Source organism: Chaetodon trifascialis, chromosome 12 (genome assembly GCF_039877785.1).
Source record: "Chaetodon trifascialis isolate fChaTrf1 chromosome 12, fChaTrf1.hap1, whole genome shotgun sequence".
NCBI classification, from domain to species: Eukaryota; Metazoa; Chordata; class Actinopteri; order Chaetodontiformes; family Chaetodontidae; genus Chaetodon; species Chaetodon trifascialis.
In genome coordinates, this window is record NC_092067.1 from 6129056 (window position 1) to 6151063 (window position 22008).

Consider the following 22008-nt stretch of genomic DNA (forward strand, 5'->3'; position numbering starts at 1 on the left):
TTAGAGTGAAATAATTCATAACTTTTGTTATGTGATCGCAGAAAGTTTTACTTCACAATTATGGAGGAATTATCGCATAGTCAAGAGAACGACACCAGAGCAGTGAGTAACTTTTCCACAAGGGGCCCACATTTTTTAAAAGATCACCTTAAAGACATCTTTTCCGTAAAGTAGTGACCACACCAAACTCCATGTCATCAAATATCCCTCCTTTTTTTTTACCCCTCACTTCTTGTCAGATCCGTTCTGTCCTCTACCAAATAAAGGCTGATATGTTTAAAAAAAAAAACCCTATTTTTAAAACAAGCAAACTGTCTTAGCCCCTTCACCAACCTCAAACCGGATTAAAAACTTCCCATTTGGTGAATGAATACAGGCAGAAAAAGCAGTGTGGAAATATATGTACACGTTTTATTCAGCAGACACAGCCTCGGGGTAAGCAGTGACGGGCTGCAGCATCTATACAAACAACATTGAGATCATTCTTTCTCACACATAAGGTACAAGTCTACTTGCAGGAACATTCAGAGCCAAACATTTGCCCACACCCTCAAAGCAAATGTGCACACAGCTAGACAGAAGAGGTGTGGACTGGCAAAGGAGTCAGAAAACCACAAAGGTTCAAACTATCTGCAGACACAAAGAATCAAGACAAATGGTTCTGCTCATGTTCACAAGTTTTAGCTCAACTACAAACCCTCGATATTGTCCATAACTAATGACTCAGTTTTAAATGGATTTCTCTTGAAACTTGCTTCGTGTGTGTGATCCGTCAGTGAACACCAGCTTCAAAAATGCAGCTTTTTGTTTAAGTTTCACGACGTGATGGATCACACATCCAGGAACCAATGACTGTGTGAAAAGAAGGAGAAATACATGGAAAACCAGGAAACACAGCTCAGTGATGTGTGAAACGGTGAGCTGTGCTCATAAAGCAGCTGATCGTCTGCTCTGGAGTCATCTTTGGTTTCTCAGATAACCCATGGATGGGACAGAGCTGCTCGTCCTCCCAGCTCCACAGGCTGGACACACCACTTTCATTTCTTTGCTGTTTTAAGTCTAAAACTGCCATCACTCAGTTTCCCAAACCTTTCCCGTCACACCAATTGGTTGATTCTCAGTTGTCACTGAGCGTCCCAGGGGTCCTGCTGTATTAAAAAGGCAGTGCGCTTGTGTAACTTAACATGGTGCTTGACGCACCAGTTTCTGTTTAGTGTTTGGCTGTGTTTTGTCAGGGCTGAACTTGCCCCTGATCTTGCTCATCTCCAAAAACCTCCACCAAAACACCACCTTTTCCTCATGAACTGATTCCTCCCTCTGTATTTAAAGCTGGTTCTGATGTTGCCCTGACTTTTTACTCTCCCTGCTATTAAGCATGGTAAGATGATGTGTTGCATGCCTCCACTGACTGAAGTCAAATCTGTCAGGTCAGGGATAAACTGAAAACAAAAGTCCTGTTGGAGCGTGTCAGTGGGATGGAGGGTGTTGTTGGGTAAGATTTCTGCAGCATCCGCACATGCTGCCCAGCTGCGACACCAAGTTAGCAAGAGGTAAGCAGCTCTACACTGAAATGACAAGAACGGGTCAGAGTGAGGAAAACAAACAGCACTGAATGCAGGCGTCCATATTGTCTCCACTTGCAACAACCTCAGCAGTTTTCTGACATTTTTTATGTTGTCACTGAGACACAATCACAGAACTGGAAGCAAGCTATTGAAATCTAACAGCCTGGAGTCAGATGAGCTGATGTGATGTTTGTAACAGTCAAAAGTAGTCCAGCTGGGCGTATTCCTTGTGAAACTATGGATATTAAGGCAGCATGGAGAGGATCATTAAACACTGCAAACAGACAAAAACACAGAAACACTCCACTATCATTATTCAAAGACACATCGCTGCCCTGGGCTGAGCTCACAGACAATAGGACACCACTAGAATCTAGACGTGTTCCTGCAACATTTGGGTTTGGTATTTGTGCCGTGCTGCAGAGGGGCTCCTTCAATATCAACTGCACTTATCAAACGCTAACGAGAAAGATTGTCAGAGGAGAGAGGAGAGCACTGAGGGAGCTCTGATTGGCACTGACAGGCTCGGTACAGTGTCGGCAGGTGACTAAGAAGCTTTTACATTAAAAACCCCCGAACCTCGACTCACAGGGCAGTCCTTCAAAGCTGAGACGCCGCAGCCCTTCAAAGGACATTCACATCAGAGCTTCTAACTGTACACACTAAATAAGTTAACCCACTCCTACAGTGGCAAAACATTGTCAGTCATCAGATGACACTTTACAACTGCATATATGTGTGAATATATTTATATGTAGTATGTGAATATGTACAGGGCAGAAAATATAAACAGCAACTCTGTGCATGGAAGGCAAAAAGGAACTTCTTCTTCATTCATTAAAACATCTTACTTTGCAATCACCTCATTCTGTATTAACTTGTGGGAAAGTGTTGTCAGCAAGACACAGGGCGAGTAAAGGGGGATGACACCAATTTAAGGATGCATGCACGCTGTGTGTGTGTGTGTGTGTGTGTGTGTGTGTGTGTGTGTGTGTGTGTGTGTGTGTGTGTGTGTGTGTGTGTGTGCCCCAGAGCCAGCGTTTGAACTCTTACCCCTCGATTCTAAAGTGAGATTATTAACTGCTCTGCCGATAGCAAATTGGACTTGATTTTGTGAAACCAAAAGATGTTATCGCTGTAAGATGGAAAGCAAGTATGACAAGCAATTCAAATCTCATTTTGGGTGTAGAAATCAACGGAGCAGCGCCAGATCTGACGTTCAAAACATTGTACCTTTAGGTATGATGTTCACGAGCGATGAGTTCACAAGTTGTGACTGACTTTTTCCAACAGGACAGGATTAAAATCCTTGCTGTACAACACTGATGCACTGGTTAATACACTGAAATAAATCCACTTTGAAGCAACGTGTTTTCCAAACAGATGTGGAAAAGCATAAGCTTGGTCCAAATGCTAAAAATAGAAAAAACAGTGAGGTAAAATCCCCTCATGTTCCTCGAATGCATGCAAAAAAAAGAGAAAAAATAAAGTCCACATACACACACCTACACACAAGCTAGGTTTACAGACAACACACACATCTATCATATCCACGCCGACAGAGGGTGGAAGTCGGAGAAAGGCACGACTCAGGAGCGTTTCAGTGTCAGAGGTTACTACAGTGACAGCGGAGGGAGATCTGAAAGCCTCCTTCCACCCGGAAGCCGCGTAGCGATGTCATCACCGATGAATGGACGGGCTGCTCGAGGTTTCATCGACCTCGCGAGATCCTCATATTTGTGCTGCGTACGTAGGCCGTCGCAGAGCTGTGGTCTGGACGAGCCGCAGCCTTTCAGAATTCGTGCTGACGTCAGAGGAAGGCGGCTTTTAATTTCACTTCACGGTGACCAGGATCCAACAGGCTCTTCCTTTCTTAGAAGACAACGAGCTTGGCAGAGCATTTCAGCTGCTGCTCAGTGCATGTATGTGTGGTGGTGTGTTAGGTGTGACCTTTGACATGAGAGGGGGCATCACTGCAACTGGACTCTGTACGCACAAATGAGGAGCTTGACCTGAGGAGAGAAGAAGAAACAATTAGCACACGAGTAGCTTCATTACAATAACACTGTGCCTTTTTAGCCTCTGATATTGACTGAGGCAGCAAAGTGCAAGTTCTTTTTACACTGGTGCTTTCTACCAAATGCTCTGTCTGGAATAAACAGAGGAAAAACTGGAGAGCCAGTCAAGCTGATTCTATTCTCTGTTTTTCTTATTGTCCCTTTAAGAAGTATATCCTGACATGTCTTCGTCCTCTGTGCCAGAGAACCATTGTTAAAAACACACCAGTGAGCAACACTGCTGCACTGGGTGACACGTTCCTTCACCACCATGAACGCACACACTGAGGTTTATTTTGAGTCAACCCCCCCCACGCTGTCCTGCTGCTGGAAATACTCACTTGTGTTACTGAATGTGTATTAATCCATGACTGAAAACAGTCCCCAACAAATGCATTATTTGATCAAAGAAAAACTACAGGGTCCAGCTGTGTTGGGAACATCTGAATAATATTATTATCACATAAGATTTTAAATATTAAACTATGTATTTGTAACCTGATTTATGTCTTCTAGGAATGAATGGGCTGAGTGCCACAGACGGGGCAGGGAAGAGGGGCAGACTTGCACAGTGTTTTTCATGGAGCACACTGCTTGACATTAGAGAAGAAATGTATAGAATCATGTCATCTTCTTCCCTTAACATGAAGAGCTGCCAGCATCACTGCACAGGACAGGGAGAGAAACTCTTTTTTCAACAGCTAGGTCACTTTGTCTGACATACTAAGTATTACTTCAAGCCCAGGCTGAGAAAAAAACCACCGATTTGGCTCATCCTCAGCTGTTTTCTTCTCTTTCAGGACATCTTTTTATTGCTGTCGCTGCTGAATAATGTTTGAGACAGAGAGAACATGAGCTTGGAGGGCACAGACACTGTTACATGATTCTGGATGCTCGTCAGCTTTGACAGAAGCTCGCAAGCCGTGTTATTTGTGGTAGCTCGCTAACCTTAGAGTGACGCTCCACGCCAAAAATGGTTTGAGACTCTCTGCCCCTCCAGACGTGACATGTCTCTTTAAAAATCTCGTAGCTTATTTCTTATTCGCTAAAAGACTGCAAGCTGCTGTGTTCTGCTGCAAGGATGGATTGTTCCTTTTTCCTTCGAACAGCTAGTAATGACATTTCTCAAACCCATGAGCAACTTTTCATCACACTACCTGGGAGCCTGATTGATGGCAGAGGGTTTACGTGTGTGTTCAAATTCATGCGTGTGTTCTGTGTTTGTGTATCACCTTGGCTGCTGGTGCCTCCGCTAAACGAATGAAGAGCCTGTTGATACCTGGAGCCGGGCTGAAGGAGTAGATGAAGTGACTATCCTGAACATTTGAAGACAAAAAACGAATACATTAGGAAAAATGAGCACATTGCCACGTCATAGAAAAGAAAAAATTACCAGATTAACTAAACAGTACCACTAAAATACGTGCATGTTTTCCCTTTAATCGCCTGTGCAGGTGTTAAGTCCTTTGAATCCTATGAAAGCTGCTCTGTAGAGAGGTTATTACTGAATGTAAATATATTGAATGGGGACTGCAGAGATATAGTCACTGTAGTATCAAAATGTTTTCCATGTTTTGTCTTTTGATCAAGTGCTTCATATTTGTTCTGATAAACCGCTTTTGCTTTTACGTGCTGTGTAACTCTGCTGTTTTTGTTAAGGACCAACCAGGAAGATGGGCAGCTGGAACTTGTCATTGAGCACCACGGCGTGAACACTGCAGGGTCCACAGAGCCTGGCTGTGATTTCATTCATGAAGTTAGCGTGGAAGATGAAGAGGAGGATGCCAGAGCCTGCAGAGGGAGGGAGGGGCAGAGGAAAACAGGGACAGATAAAAAGGTAGAGAGTCTTAGAAGTCACCCACAATGTTGTCTGAATGTCACAAGGTCACAAACGCAAGGCTGAGAAATCTGGATGGATCAATGACAACATGACGGACTCAATAAGAGAAAAACAAGCCACATCTCTTAAAGGGGTACACACCCCCAGTGTGTAGGGTTTAGGAGAATCTATTGGCAGAACCTGAATATAATAAGCAAAGGAAGGGTGTAGTGAGGGGTATTCAGCTGATTACAATCTGCAACCTCAGTGCTAAGATTGTTGGGCTGCCTTCTTGGCCAGGTCACTCTTGGAAAAGAGATTTTAATCTCAATGAGGTTTTACCTGGTATAAAAAAAAAATCTGAATCCTACACACTGGCCCTTTAAGTTACTTGAGACCATTAAGTTGTACATGGAAAAAAAATCAACCAGCTGTTAACAGAGCTGATGATCTCCAAATACAAAGACTGTGTATTACCCTCTGGTTGTGGCTGTGACTTGAAGCCAAACTCCAGAGAGAAGTCTGGTCCCTCACAAAGCCTGTGGCAGGCAAGAGGGAAGACTGGCTCCAGCAGCACCAGACGAGACTCAAAATACGCCCTGATGGTGTCCTCCGCCACACTGGACAGCCTGAGAGATGGAGAGATGGGCGAAATGCATGAGAATACAGGATGGACAGATGGACTAGAACACAAACATGCAGCAAAATGCAAGGAGGCAATTTTTAAACCAAATGTGCCTTGTGTTTATTATTTCTTTAAGTACTGAAATTTACACTTTTCAGACACACCACACTAGGGCACCAATAAAATATTTGAATTTCTGTCTCTCTTCCAACACACACTGGGCCAGATCTGCCGCAATGAATATGCAATATTGGGCGGTTACACACAATTGTGCATGTGTTGGGAGGAGAAAATGTATATATATTAATTTAGCACCCGCAACGTGATTTTATCAAACCTGAGAGCAATTTTGCTCATAGAAACTTTGTCTATATTTAACACGTGTCAAAAGGAGGTGCAAACGGTTTGTATTTGTAATTGCTTACACAGGGCTGTGGTTATTGTCGCAAGAAGGAGACATCGAAACGATGAGAGGAGATGCAGAGAACGCATTTTTCACCCTCGTGTGAACATTTTTGGAATGAATGAGGAAACACTCATTAAAACACATCGCCTATCCAGCATTGCCATTTTGGAGCTGTTGGAGGGACTCAGAGTGGATTTGGAGGAGCCACGAGAAGGAGTCACACAATACCTGCAATGACAAAACTCCTGCAAGTTTACATTTTTTTTGCATCTGGGTCATTCCAGCGTACGGTGGCTATTACAGCTGGGATCCCGTTTTTTAGATGCGCTGTCTAAAGTCCTAAATGCCATGTCCCATTGGCATCTACAGGGTTAGAATCCTGAATTTCTTTTTTTTCTTTTTAAGATTTGGTAGTTTTGATCAGAACTGAAGTGGATTAAGATTTAAGCAAAAAAAGTAAAAAAATATATATATTTCTTATTTATTTTTTTACAGCTGTATGTTTTAGTGGCTGTTTTCAGCCACAAACCACATCAGGGTAGTAAATTTGTCAAAGCTGTATCATTGACTTTTAGAAAAATTCAAAATCATATTTCCAAAGTTTGTGTTAAAATAAGAAATCTCCCCAAAAACCATTCGATTGCTGAAACACAGTAAAAGTTATGGCCAAAAAACGAACGAAAACATCCCCGACAACACATGGGTATGTTGTAGATTGGAATACAGATGCAAGACTGTTCCTCTGGCTAGTGGGAACCAACAAACTGAAGAGCAGAGCATTGCAAAGTTAAGCAAATCAACATTTATTGACAAAAAGATGATTGAAATCACTTTCTAAATTCCCCACATTATCATATACGAAATACTCTAATTATGTTAAGCCCTGCAAAATCAGAAAATGTATTAGGCTATAGTTGTAATATTTATGGTGTTAAAAAAAACAAAAATAAAACAGCTCTTCATCATATAGCCCATTTTACAAACAATAAATAGTCACAGCCAATATAAGACAACTTAAACGTGACAGTTGAATATATTATTTGTGTTTCCTTTTACGCAGGTGGAACTTGCCCGCCGTGCACACCTCTCCTCCCTCTCCGGTCCTCGGCTGCCTAGCTGTCACTGTGGGACTTGGTCGGCCCTCTTCTCCACCTGGACTGAGGGCAGTCATTGCCTGCATCCCCTCCCGTAGCCCTCTTGCCACAGAATTGATGGCCACCGTCAGGGCAGATCCTGCGCTGACCATCTGTCTGCAGTGCGTGGCAATGGCCTGAGTGTCACGCCTTGCTACCCGTGCCAACGATGACGCCGCTCGCATCTCCCGTGCAATTGTCTGAAGGGCTGCAGCTGTTTCTTTTGTTCCTGCAGCAACTCCACATCAATGTCCTCTGGGCCCTTTCGAGGCCCTGCAGTGGTGGCGGCTGCTCTGGGGGGATTTGAGGGGGATGGCTGGACTTCTGATGAAGATTCTACATGCAAAAAAGAAGTGTTTTTTGTTTGACTAGAAAGACAGCAAAATGTAACCACAGGAGGTGCATTCATTTTTCACTTACTAAATAAATGTCTTTTCAGAGAAAAAGTGTGTTTGTACAGTATTATTGTGCGCCTACCTTGTTCTGCTGTTTGGTCCAGTGTGTCATATCCGGCAATTCCAGTGACTTGCTCCTCGCAGAACGTCAGCTGCACCTGTTCCTCAATGCTGGTCAGAGGCATCTCATCCACTGTGCTCCCACCTATTTTATTTTTATTTGCAGACGTTTTATTGTACGTCAATTTTTCTTTTGTTCGTCTTCTGATATTTTGATATCTTCTTTTCACTTCATCCACTGTTCGCATCATTTTTCCAACAGCATTTACTTTTTTACTAATTTCTTCCCATATAGCGTTCCTTTGTCCGACAGTCAGATTCCTTTGCTGCAGCTCATTTAAGTGTTAATTGGCTTCATCTACCAACACCTCTAATTCCATAGGGTCAAATTTTACTTTGCGCTTTCTTCTCTCCAAGCCATGCTGCAAACCATGAAACCTGCAAAACCCTCATTTAAATAGGGTGTCTCCAACACGTTTGCACCTGTTGACATTTACGCAATCACTCTTAGTAAATCACCCGTAAACCATGGTTCAGCCACACGCGCAAAAGTCTAGATTGCACAAGCAAATCAGTACACGCAAATTGGCATCTTAGTAGATCCGGCCCACTGTCTTTTAAACCCAGCTGTTGACTCCACCCTTTCCCCATTACTCCATCCCATCCTCAGTGTTAGCAGAGCAGGCTGATAGCTATGGTGAGCACTCACATGCTGATGTGGTCCTTGATGAGGTCGCACACCATCAGATTGTTGCTGAGCTTGGCAAAGTACATGGCCGTGTTCTTGTGTTTGGACAGGATGTTGCAGTCAGCTCCATACTCCAGCAGGAGGCGCACTACGTCAGCATTCCCTCTTTTGCACGCCTAAAACGAAGCATAAGAAATGATTTACCAACACAGCCTGTGTGCCATGTACAGGTCCTACCACTGTAAATCACTCTGGAGAAGAAGCCTAAGGTTTCTATGTTTTACTTCCATCACTGCCTGTCTCTTAGCGCATTGTTGCATGTCTTTGGGCATTCCCATCAATATCAGTGGAATAGTGTGATACCATTGTTGCGAACGTGTATCACTGTGCATAGACCTGCAGTTGGAGAACCAGGACAGATCTGTCACAGCATCTGTGTCAGGTGTAAATGGTCAAACCTGGGCTGCTTTCATTGCTCTGTGCCAAACACAGAAGCCTGTGTGTGATATGCAGCATTACCTTCATCAGTGCCGTCTCCCCGCCCAGTGTCTGAGCGTTGACATAGGAGCCCGCCTCCAGCAGGATAGAGACAGTCGTCAAGAAATTCTGACAGAGAACAGAAACAAAACAAATGTGTAAGGAAAGTGCTAACAATTTCAAAAAGTGCACGAGGACATGAAATTAACAGTCTTTTATACTTTGTGTATCAGCAGTGCAACGAGCTGAAAACACAACAGTGACACATACCACCTTCTGAAGACATGTGAGAAAACCTGTGCTTTATATATCAGCAACACTCCAATATTTAGTCCAATATATATATTGTCTCAACTAACTCCTGAGGGAAATGTCTGAGATCTCTGTCTCAGTGTACAACATCACATCCTCATCTCAGGTGAGAGGCTGCGTTACCTTTTCAGCAGCATGCATCAGGGCTGTGGTGCCGTTCTTCTGTCTCCCGTTGACCCTCACCCCCTTCTTTATCAGCAACCTGAGGATGTCGTCCTGCCCCCCCGCGGCTGCCAGCATGCTCAGGGACATACCACTGACATCCTGTGGACGAACAAACAATGTCACAAATGAATGGGGAAATATTCTCACTGACCTGCTTTGGATCTTGATTAGCAGTCTGTAATTTATTACAGTTGAAGGATGGGAAACCCCAAAACACTTCTACAAGGTTTTTCAATTCTGCTATTTTCTCTGTGGCCCTCTGCGGCCTCTCTGCCATCACATCCACATCTTTCAGATAAAGGATGCGCACACCATGGCCAGCACCGCCGAGTCTATGATGAGACATTCCTGGTACAATGCTACAATGTTAAGCTATTAAGCCTGATGTTCGTCCTGCACTTGCATGCTGCATACTTGCCTGAGGTCGAGGAAATTGGCATCTTGTCACAGCAATGCTGATTCTAAGACGTCCCAGACTGGGGAGTCCATCGAAAAGACGAATACTGTCATAATGCAGTAATTACTCCTCACTGTATCAAGACCTCATAGTTTATAACTGTATTTGAGGAAGACTATTCAGTTCAGTCAGCATCTGCAGATGATGTATGAATTGTGAATAAATGTGCATATTTGAATAATTTTCCATTAGTCCATGAGCGGAAACGAATGTGTGAAACAATGTGTTGTTGTTTCTGCATAAATGGTATAAAATAATGATTGTACACACACACACATACACAAACAAACAAAACAAAATAAAAAACAGACAGTTTGAGCAGCTTTGTCATAGATATCAGCGCTGTTCCAAATAGCCACAATAATAGTGAATTGTGATTCGCAGGCTCACCCCGGACAGGTAGTCAGTCTCACAGGGCTAACACATATACACACAACCACTGACACACATTCTAGTCTACAGGTTATTTAGTACTTGCACTGTGTCAGCTACATACCAGCACGAGCTGCACTACAAATCAGTCACCGTTGATGAGATTCTTTGGTTACTAACAGTGTTTAATATACGTCAGAATACTTATTGCTCCTTCACTGCAGTGAATACTTCCTCACACTGTGTACAGACATGTTTGGTAGAAGGCGATGGGACGGCAGTGTCAGTCTACCCACCAATGATTCATGGTTCCCAGAGGACGAATCCTATCGACTTTGACAGCCCCTGGCTTTTCCCCGAGCACCACCATGAGATTAACATTTGTGGTTGTAAAATATCTGTGCAACTATTCGACTGATTGCAGTGAGATTTGCTATCAGTATTCCAGGTCCCCTGAGGACAAACTCTCATGATTTTGGTGATCCCTGGCCATCAGCAGGTCAAAATATTACTCAGTGAAATATCTCAACACGTACTAGATGGATGAGCACCAAATTTTATACATTCATTTGACATTCATGCTGCTCAGATGATGAACTCTAATGACCTTCTAATGATGTGATCCCAAGCCTTCTCTGGCACCACAAGGTTGACATTTTGTTTTTATTGAAATAACTCAATTGTAGGGTGGTTTGCCATGAAGATTGATACACACCTTAAGAATACATTTTCTGTAAAAAGTTTGATCCTCTGCTCTTTCATCTAGCATCATCCTCAGGCAAAAACTTTAAATAGACAAATACTTTGGTTTATGACAAAATACCTACAAAACTAATGGAACTACAGCCTCAGCTGTTGAGTTTAATGCTATTTAGGAAATATTAGCATGCCAAAATGCTAAATGAAGAGAGTGAACATGGTTAACGTTACAGCTGATAATGGTGTTTTGAATGAACCACTTAAGAATAAGCTTATAGAGCCACTAGCATGATGGTAAACTCTGAAGTCTTGCATAAAAATTAATACAACACTTTGGAATTGATATCAATTAAACACAGTCTCCTTTGACACTTTGGGGAATTGAATAAAAATGCAAAAACTTCAACATTCAACCCTGTATGCACAAATACACAATGTCTTTTTCATAACAAAACTTTTCTTAAGCCAAGGAGGATTTTATTGTACAAGCAGAAGTCATAATTTCCTTACAATACTTGATAAGAAGCATTAACTGAAGGCATTGTAATTGCACCAGGATGAAAAGGATAACACTCACTGTGCTTATACAAGAGCAATGAAAGAAAGCTATCTACTATACAGACAAAAAATGTTTTACTTCGCAACACTAAACAGCAATGGTAGCGTCTGAATGATCATTTATTATTTGTAGACCTTGAGCAGATTCATTTTCTAAACACTGATGTATCCGGGGTGTAACCCTCATTAGTGTATATACACTGCGACACGATAAGAGAAAAGGTGTTTTCCGTTGGTGTGAATGAGTTAACATGGTTAATCCGGTCCAGGTCTGCAACCCTGCTCACAGTCAGGGCTTTATGTGTTGACACTAATTGCTTTGGTATGAAAGGGAGAACACTCATTACTCTACACAGGTTCACTACGGCTGCTACTGAGGATAACACAAAAACTTTTGTCCATGACAAATAGCAGCAGTGCAATCTGGAACTCTTACCCATAACTTGTGCATCTCTTGATTACAAAGAAGACCGTTAAAATCACTGTATCGCTGATGAAGACATCTACAGTCTGCAGTGACCCTACCCAACAACAGGTGGTCCACACCCTTTGTGCAAAACAAACACTGTGGTGACCAATTTTTAAAGTAAAACGTGATGACCCTGTTGAGCCTGGACTCCAGTCACAAACCCTGTGACCTGCAGTCTGCTGTTGGTAAATATTAATATACTCAGTACTGTTTGAAACCTTTAACAAGGTTTGTATGCAACCAAAAAAAAGAAAAAAAAATTAAATAAAAAATGAAGGAAAAAAACTTTTTCGTCAAGATTTCAAAAAAGTTCTGCCCATCCCTTCATATGTAAATGTAAAGGGATGTCTCTGATTTTTGATCTTGTTTTTAATTATTATCATGTTTTAACTTTTGTAATAACGCTAAAAGCCAACAACAAAAAATCATTTGACTGTTGGTTTACCGACCAGCTCACAAAATCTAGCAGAGTTGTAGTTACTACACTACGTGTGGGATACAATCAACATAAATGAGAAAAAAAAATGTTATAAAAAAAAAAAAAAAAAAAAAAAACCAAGATAAAAATGAAATGAAAATCAACATAAGGCAGTCTGATCTTCACAACTGGATATTAATGTCACAAACATCCAGAAAATAAATGCTTAAAACGAAGTGATGCAAATGATGCAAATTAGAGTGCTAAAGTAATAAAGTACTAAAATGTTCTAGTTACTGTATAGTGATAAAAAAAATACAACCAAATCGGCAGCTTATTAAGACACAAGAGAAAACTATCACATAAATGACGACCAAGAACACTTATCGACAAGACCCTCAAAGAAAAAAAAACACAACTTTTCAATATTTAAGTGAGAGGTATACGGACGCAGCTCCTAAGTCTCTAACATCAGCAAGGAAGGTATGCCATTACTGTTGCAGGCTATCAGGGGCCTTCTACAATACAGGCTACTGGCTAAAGCAAGAATACAATCCATGTGGGCCAGGCATTTGGGAGTTAAATAAAGCAAGTCAATGCACACCTATTATGTTGGAGGGAGTGGCTGCAAAGATTTGCTGGTAGGTTTCCATTTCTTTTTTGATAATCAAAATTCATAAAAATGCTACTGAAAACAGTACAGGCAGAAAGATAGATGTCCAAGTAAGTTTTGAAGTAAGTAAGAGTAAAAACCCCTCTAGAAATGTACAGACACTGAGGCTACCTTTGCCCAGTGCAGGGTGGGAAATGCCCTGGCCACGGTGGCTGAGGAGTCCCAGACAATTGTGAAAGCTTTCACTATTTTCACAAATATTGTGTTTGAAATTGTGAAAGTGTGTTTGGGTGCCACAGTGGCTAATTGCCACAGAAATTACTTGTGGCAGGTTGAAAATCCTGGCAAAAATGAGATTCACATTTCCTAAATAATCACACATCTAAAACTTGAACATTTAGAGAGATAACCTGCAATGATCTGACAAAGTGACAGTGTTACATATCTGACTATGTTACATACATATACGCAATCTAACCATATTAAACATTAATATCCGCTTTTTCAGAGTCAAAGCTACAGTTTAAACGTCCTCATTTCCACTTATGTATTTTGTGTATATTCATGCAAGAGCTTGGTCCAGTGAGCTTGATTCTGAGTATCTCAGGAACTTCTTAAAAAGTGTGACTAAAAGAAAGGCAGGACTTGACTGAGACCAAGGTTCACTGACAGTACAATTCACATCCGCTGAATTCTTAAGCCCCAAACAATTTGAGGTTAAAGCCACAGCTCTCACACACCTCTGAAATCTCACTGATCACTTATTGTTTTCGAGCAAGTTCATTACAAATATTTACAGGGATAGATAAACGGGACCATCCCACTCCGTGCTTGGAGTATGAATCTCTGGCTCCTGTCTTCCACCTTGTTTGGAAGCGACTGGATGCCCTCTTCTTTTCATCGACTGAATTGAGTTATGTACAAAATATTTGACTTCCCTCCATGTTCTGCTGTTTAAGGCAGGTTCAGCAGCTAAACATGCATCACAATCCTTTTTGCCTGGTACTTTTACCAGTTTACAGAAGTCTCCGAGCTGCCGCCTCACCGCGGCCTGCTCCTCCTCACTCCACAACCTCTTGTTTCTCTTCTGAGGCTTGACAGCTGGAGTGATTATAGAGGACATGGGTGTACTTTCCTGTACCACTAGTGTTCTGTCAGGACCACTGGGTCTATGGATTGTTGGGACAACCTGTGCAGTTGCAGGGGCCCTAGGTGGATTTGTGGGGTAAGCTGGTGCACTTGAATGGTTCAGAGGTGTGAATGAAGAAATGATAGGCCTACTTCTGTCATTTAGTGTTGAGAATGGAGGAACCATTGGTGAGCTTGAAGTATTCAGTGATGTGAACGTAGGCACCATTGAGGTACTTGGAGCATTAAGGGTGCTAAAATTAGGGATCATTGATGAATTTGTAGTGTCCTGTGGTGCATACACAGAAGGGGGTGGCATACTTGTGGCATTCTGTGAATAAGGAGGAGACATTGGCATAATTATGTTCTCTGATGTGTATGCAGGAGGTATTAGTGCATTTGTAGTGTTGTGTGGGGTAAATGTAGGAACCACTTGTGTGTCAGTAGCATTCAGTGGTGTGAAAGTAGAAATCAATGGCTGGCTCGTGTGGACCATATCAGTAGTAGTGGAACACAAGGTTGCATAACTTGAAGTCATCTCTTGGGGGAATGGTGTTGATGACTCTCTTAAGCTGGTTGGTGGTGCCATTGTCATACAACAATTTGAACTTTCTCTCAGGTGATCTGCATGCACTGTTGTCATACTACAGACAATGTTTGCATCTTCCAAATCTTTCTTTGTGGTTTGGACGCCGGCTTCTGGACTCTCATTTACATTCCCTTCAGAGTGTTGCTGGTTATTTCTCCTCCGTATTGTCTGTAGTGTGTTGTGTACATAGTTTTTGACATCTGTCCAAGATCTTCCACCAAGATCTGGTTCAGCAGCTATGCAAGCATTACACTCCTTTTTGCCTGGAACCTTCATTTTTGTGATAAATTCACACAAGTAACGCTTCACTGCAGCCTGCTCCTTCTCACTCCAAGGTCTTCTCTTCAAAGCAGGCTTCTGTACAGTTCCTAAGATAAAAAGTGTAGAGAACTGTGGTTATACAAGAGACATATAATCCTCATTGACTTTGAAATGCAAAAGTAAACAACAGTATCCAAGACTGTTTGATATATTGTCAAAAGCCCCAGAACTTATGAGTAAGTGGATTTTGAGTGGAAACCGTTCTGTCAGCTGCTGTTTCGAAGGTCAAGCATGTTCTGTCAAGTCCTAAGAGGTATCAGGAAAATTAGAAGTTTGAACATCTACTGTTCCATGATAACTGAGAAAACTTCATCTGCTGATGAAGACTGTGTGAGATACAGTTGAAAGTTCCAGAACTAGTAAATAAAGACTTTTAGAGAGACATAAAGCTTGGGCTCTTGCCAGGTGTACCAGGGACCCAGATCACTGGCTTGCTTTTAGGCAACTTAGGAACAAATGCATATCTGCAATAAGAAAGGCTAAAGCTAGTAATGATTTCTTTTTAAATCTCAAATTATATTCAAATCCAGCTAAATCATTTGAAACACTTGATAATGAGAAATTGATCATGGAAATTTCGAAATCAGTGTGTCATGATTAGAAATGTTAAATCTTAATTTGTACAAATTGTAAATGGTATCACTCAGGGCTCAATCCTGAGGCCTGCTCTGTTCACTCCTCATATTGATGATGTTGCTTCTTCTGTAAATGAGTCTAATGTACATCTAATATACATCTATTTTATACTGTCTTGCAGACAATGTGCAGTCTGCTGTTTCCTTCAACACTGCTTCATTGATTTAGAAGCTGCACTTTGGACTCATACAAGAGTTATTAATGCAGGCAAAACCAAACTTATGCTTTGCACCAGAGCTAAAAATATCAATTATGATAATCTCATCATCTCAACTAAGAAAAGTAAAAATATTAGAAGAGTCATAGAGTACAAGTATCTTGGAATTTAGATCAATGAGAAGGTAACTTTTTAAAATATCGTAACTGACCTGGTGAGCTTCAACCATAGGAATGAAACATGTTTTCCTGTGCACTGTAGAATGTGCTTACTGAGGTAGCTTCGTCTTGGATTATGGTCACATTTTATCGATGCATGCTTCAGTGGTGCCTCTGAAACCCTTGGATGCTGTTAACACTACATTAAGATTTATCACTGGTGATAATTATAATACTCATCGTTGTGAGCTGCATGTTAAGGTGGCCCTCTCTCTTTATGAGGCATTACAGACACTGAGTTTTATTCATTTATAGGGCCCTTACTGTCTTTTTGCCCCCTTACATTACTTGGCTGTCTTCTAATGTGGACCCTTATTGAACGTGCTTTTGCTGAACTTGGAAAATCCAGTTTTTCTCACTGTGCACCTACAACCTGGAATAACACACAGAACAACCTAAATCTTACCTTATTTTTATTCTTCGGCCAATTTGAACTTTTAATCCTTTCTTATTTCACCTTCAGGTGTTCTTGTTTTAGTTGATTCACTCACTTTCAAATTTAACTGTTCATTTATTCTTAAGGATTTATTATTTTACTGATTTGGCTTTTTATTATTATTATTATTTTTAATTGACATTTTTTAACTAAGCTTCCCATTTGTCTTTGTTGGTGTCTCCAACCTTTTGGATGTTTTTTTTCCTTAAAATAAATAAATAAATAAATAAATAAATAAATATCAAATAAAAAAAAAAAAAAAAAAAAGGCTATATCGTAAATGAGGTCTTTACCTCATTTTGTCAAAATAACGGTTGAAAAAGTGAACTTAAATTGCAGACTATTTCCCATCCAACATTTGTAACACACATTAATTCAACAGGATGCAAAGGAGCAAATGGCACTCACCATCTTTGGCAGTGCTGGGTAGACTTGATGGCAGTGTTCGATCTATCTTGAGAAGTTGTTTGCTCACTTCCTCTAGCTCTGATGCATTTTTTGATAGCCTGTAACACTCCTGGCTGCTCCTTCCCACCAGCTTGGCCACTTGATCCAATTCGTGTTCATTGAGACTCATTAGCTGCCAACAGCTGGCAATTTGCTCTCTTAATGATGAGGACAGAAGCGCTTCTGGGTTTTTAACTCCACATTCCATTGCAGACCTTCGGAAACAGTCTAATCCTCTGATGAATGATGGACCTTCAGTCCTTGCAAACAGGTATGGGTTTGTTTTTGACACACCTGCTTGTTCTCGATTTTCAATGAGCAAGTCAACTGACAAAACCATCCTTTCTGTTAGCAGAACCAGCATGTTCCTCCCATATTGACCTTCCAATTCCAGCCTGGTGAAATTGGCACCAAGGTCCAACTCCAATTTTGTGCTTTTCCTTATTTGATCTGCAGAGGGCACAAATGCTCCCTTACTCTGTTTGCGAGTGTAAGTTTGCAAGAGCATTCTACCAATATTTCCTACCCTTCCTCTGTTAAACAGACAAACATCTGCTAGAGTGGCCTCGCTGAGCTTTTTCCATGTTGACAAACTAGGATTTTCTTTCAGCTCTTTCCTGGCTTCTTCTTCTTCCCCTGTGATAAAACTGTGGAGTTTTATCAAATCTTCTGTCACAGTTGATTTGTCTACTTCAACTTTCTTGACTTCTTGCTTAAGAGATAATGCAAGAGCTTTGCGAGAAAAACACTCATTCCATTTTGTATCAAGAAGCTGTATGAACTTTTTCACTTCACTTTCAGTTTCACTGTCCTCTGTCATGCGACTTTCCCCAAAAGCTATTTCTGCAGCTCGTTTCAAAGAGTAGCCAATCTTTGAGACAAGGGAAAAGGTTTTAAACTTACTGGAACTGGGATCAAAACCACTAAGTTTTTTGGCCCCTTGAACTGCTAACTCAAATCTAGATGGTAAACATACTTCATGCAAGTACTTCACACTCTTGTCCAGTTCATTTACAGCGAGCACAAATCTACCTAGTTCCCTCATCTTTTGTGCGATATAAGCAAACTGAGACTTGTCATGATCATACTTAACAGACAATGCATTGCCAAATTTACAAATAAGTGGGTCATTTCTGATATGTCTGGAGATGTCATCTTGATGCATGATGTGGATGATTTCCTCACAGCCTCCAGTTAAGAACTCTGACATTGGAAGTAGCTGGGAGGAGGCACTGTGGACTCTGTTTCTTCTTGTCCTTTCACCAGATTTTTGATCTCCTTTTCTGGCCTTACATGACCGCTCATGTCTCCATAAATCAGTTTTGCGGTAAAAAGCAAAGCAGTGCTGACAAGGTAGAAAGTCACGAACAGATATGCTGGGATTTTTTACCTGCTTCTTCGTGACAATTTCCCCCTCGCCACTTTTGAGAACTTGGAAATTATGTTCATAATCTCCTTTATTGCGAATTTGGTCAAGCAAGGTCTGTCTGACTTTGGAACCTTTGGGAAAGTGTATTGCATGGGCAACATCTGTTTCCTCTGCATGTTTCCTTTCCAAATGCTTTGCAAGTTGGGTAAAAGCCATTTTGCAATATAAACAGAAGTGCTTTTTGCATGGCTCTTTCTTTTCATCATCTGGTATGCTAGGTGTTGTTTCAAGCACTTTCTTACAGGTCCTTGAACTGGATCGTGTCGGTTGACTCTCCACAGTTCTTCTGCGCCGTTGTCGTGTTTTAGGAATATCCTTTGCAAGCAAATCAAAGAGAACTTGATCTGTACTATCTGACTGACCTGTCACCGCATCCTCTGCCTCATCACTTGAGTCATCTGCTTCCTCAGTGGAACTTTGTTTGTTAGCTATGCCCTTTTCTTTTGGATTGTCATCATCCCTTGTCAGTATCCCTTCTGCATTTCTGTTGGGATTTGAATAATCAAAGTTCAAACCCATTTTACTTGGTAAACCACCTGTTGTGTCGTCTGACATCTTGTGTTCCTGTGCTTGCTTCTGGTCTTCCTTTCCTTGACTTTCCTGCATGGTAGCTGAATCACAAGCAGTGTTTCTGGATTCAGTTACATCTCTCCCACATTTTTGGATCTTTTCATGTTCCCTCACTGTCAGTTGCTCAGTGTTTGTACTGGCAGGGCAGCTTGGCATTTTTTCGCCATCTTTTGGGCCATCCAAATCTTGTGGGGTAATCTCTTCTACTCTTGGAGTACCCTCTTCATTTCGTGCACTGTCAAGGTTAGAAGTCAACCTAAATGCATCACTCGAACTTCTCTCTTCAATCAAGCTCCTCTCTCCTTCAAATGACTTCGTCTCATCAATAGTACAAGCCTGCAAAAGAACAAGTATAAGTAAGACTCATTGCCAAATCAGACCTTGCGAATAATTTGATTGAGTGAACTTAAAACACAGACTTACAAGAAATTTTAAAAAAGCTAAAATTTGGTTTGAATTTTGGTTGTTCAGTGGTGGTGAAAATCAAGTAATGTTTTCATGGTATTTCTTGTTGAAAATCCTTTGCACATTTTGAACTGCTGTTTAACGCATCAGCACCTTGGCAATGCCCCACCAAGATCCAGGCTCATTCAAACAGAAGTCAATGTGATGGCCACACATCACTTTTGGGCCCAACATTGGTATCAAAAAACCTCTGACACCTCTCAAATCTCCAGTACAAAAACCACATGTGACCCATTCGAGAATAATTAATGGTTTTATTGGATCAAGCAGCGTTTTGACATTGTAATTGTCTAACCAAGTATACGTAATCATGGGGTGTTGGATGACAGGCTACATGGAGAGAACAAAATATGCACTAGACCTACATTCATGACTTGCAATCAAAACATACAAGTATGTTACTTTTGATGGCATATACAAAATAGTTTGGCTAAGCATAGCTGTGTTTTTTCAACAATTAAATCTATGAGTGGTGATTTAACATAACATGTCTTCAATATGGCTAGGAAAAAAAGGATCCTCAATATATGATATTTATATTTACTGGGGCATGGTGGCTACACATGGTGTGCTATGATCATGATGATGATACATGTTCTGAAGGCATATACAGTATGTACCTGCTTCAAAAGAGTTCATCTTGTCCTTCATGTGTTCAGGGTCCTCTTCCATTGGGTTATTCACTGTAAAGAAGGATACCAGTCTCTTATGTGCACAAATTATGATGGATATATAATGATGTCTTGATAATATTAGCTCCAAGTTACCATTATTCAATTACACATACATTAAAGTGCCATTTTAAACTATTTATGGTTGATACAATAAGTTATCTTAACTTAAGATGCTAAGAGCAGTGAGTAATCTGACAGAGAGAGGCAGTAAGATCTCATGACACAGGCCTCAGTTGAGATTTTAATTATCTTTTTACATATTCTGCCCACAAAGAATAAAGTTCAGGTTAAAAGTGACATGGCCCTTTAATTCTCAACATCTCAACACATTCTAGGTATAATTTAACTCTAAAACCTACTAATTACCACAGGGTTGTTCCTGCTGCATGTAATACAGACAAAAATCTAAATAAATGACTATGGTACTAAATTTCCACACTACTATGTCATCGCTTAACAAATACAATAAAAGAAGAGAACATTTGAGGCCATATTCTTACCTTGTTGCAGAAGCCACGGTGCTTTGGAGTTGTGAAAAACATCTTGTGGTGTTGAATTTTTAGTAGACTTGAAACAGTAAAGCCTGAAGATGTAGATCTTGAAGAGAGATTCCTTGGTGCACAGTTCCTTTGAATGTAACAGAATGGACTCCTCTCTGCTACATCAAGTAGCCCTAGTAAGCCATTTCGCTAATGTTTACTATTTAGTATATTCCATTGCTGCAGACAGTATTGTGTAACTTGAAATTTTATGAGAGGTTTTCCTAACATATTTCGAAGAGGTTCCAGAAGTTCCAAATTTGATCAAGTCCAGTCACAAACAGATAATTGTAGATACAGAAAATTTGTCTACATTCATCTGTTATGTGTTATGTAGCACCATGACATTTTCAAAAGATTGTTGACAGCTAAAATATTTTAACAATTCCTGGCCCACAGATGTTTATATCAAATACATTTAAAATGTGTCCTTCTGCAAAATGAAGTGCAATTTTAATGAACAAATTAATGAATGGTATTTTTTTATCAGTTCATGTTTTTGTAATGCAGAGGATTTGGCTGGGCAAGTCGACCATATTAGTGCCGTTTGTGACAGACATAGCACTGTGTTTTACTGGTCACCCACAAAATTCACACCAGACAGCACAAACACTCACACACATACACACTGGGGACAACCAAGGTGCGAGCTGTAAAATTTGTTAAATGTGTTTCTGACTTGAAATTGAGGGCTCACAAATCTTGATATATATGCAAATCAAAAATACATATAACACAAAATAAAATAAAATAATGCAAAGCTAGTCAGCAGATGGTTTGGAGGAAAGGTTTTATAAAATGTACTAAAAAAAAAAAACCTTTTAAAGGGGAGAGAACATACCTCCTGGTCCAGATTGTAGTCCTCTTTGGAATTAAGTGCCAATTTTACAGCCATGTAATCTCCACTTTTCACAGCATCCCGCAACTCACCTGACAGGAACAAGGTAAAGCCAAATGAAGTTTAAAGAAAGTATACATCATAGATCTCACAATCAAACATTCATGAAGCTACTGAAAATCTTTATACACACTATATAATAACTATTTAAAAATAAATAATAGTAAAACTAAATACAGAACCAAATATCTAATTTATGAGTATGGGCCTATT

At 40.7% G+C, this 22008-nt stretch overlaps 1 protein-coding gene across 2 annotated transcripts in view; it reads right to left on the reverse strand.

Annotated features, from left to right (window-relative positions):
* Nucleotides 1–389: 389 nt before the first annotated feature.
* mphosph8 (M-phase phosphoprotein 8) overlaps nucleotides 390–22008 on the reverse strand; it is a 30379-nt gene continuing 8760 nt past the window's right edge. The window contains exons 7-14 of one of the 2 annotated variants that reach the window (XM_070975508.1): nucleotides 21739–21827; nucleotides 9661–9801; nucleotides 9268–9354; nucleotides 8770–8924; nucleotides 5919–6070; nucleotides 5289–5413; nucleotides 4855–4938; nucleotides 390–3577 (exon numbers count right to left, since the gene is read on the reverse strand). In XM_070975508.1, coding sequence (XP_070831609.1) covers nucleotides 3536–3577; nucleotides 4855–4938; nucleotides 5289–5413; nucleotides 5919–6070; nucleotides 8770–8924; nucleotides 9268–9354; nucleotides 9661–9801; nucleotides 21739–21827 — 875 coding nt within the window. In that variant the 3' untranslated portion in view covers nucleotides 390–3535. Of the gene's footprint in view, nucleotides 3578–4854; nucleotides 4939–5288; nucleotides 5414–5918; nucleotides 6071–8769; nucleotides 8925–9267; nucleotides 9355–9660; nucleotides 9802–11685; nucleotides 15374–17181; nucleotides 19556–21738; nucleotides 21828–22008 lie in introns of those variants that run through there. The other variant, XM_070975507.1, reaches the window with a different exon arrangement.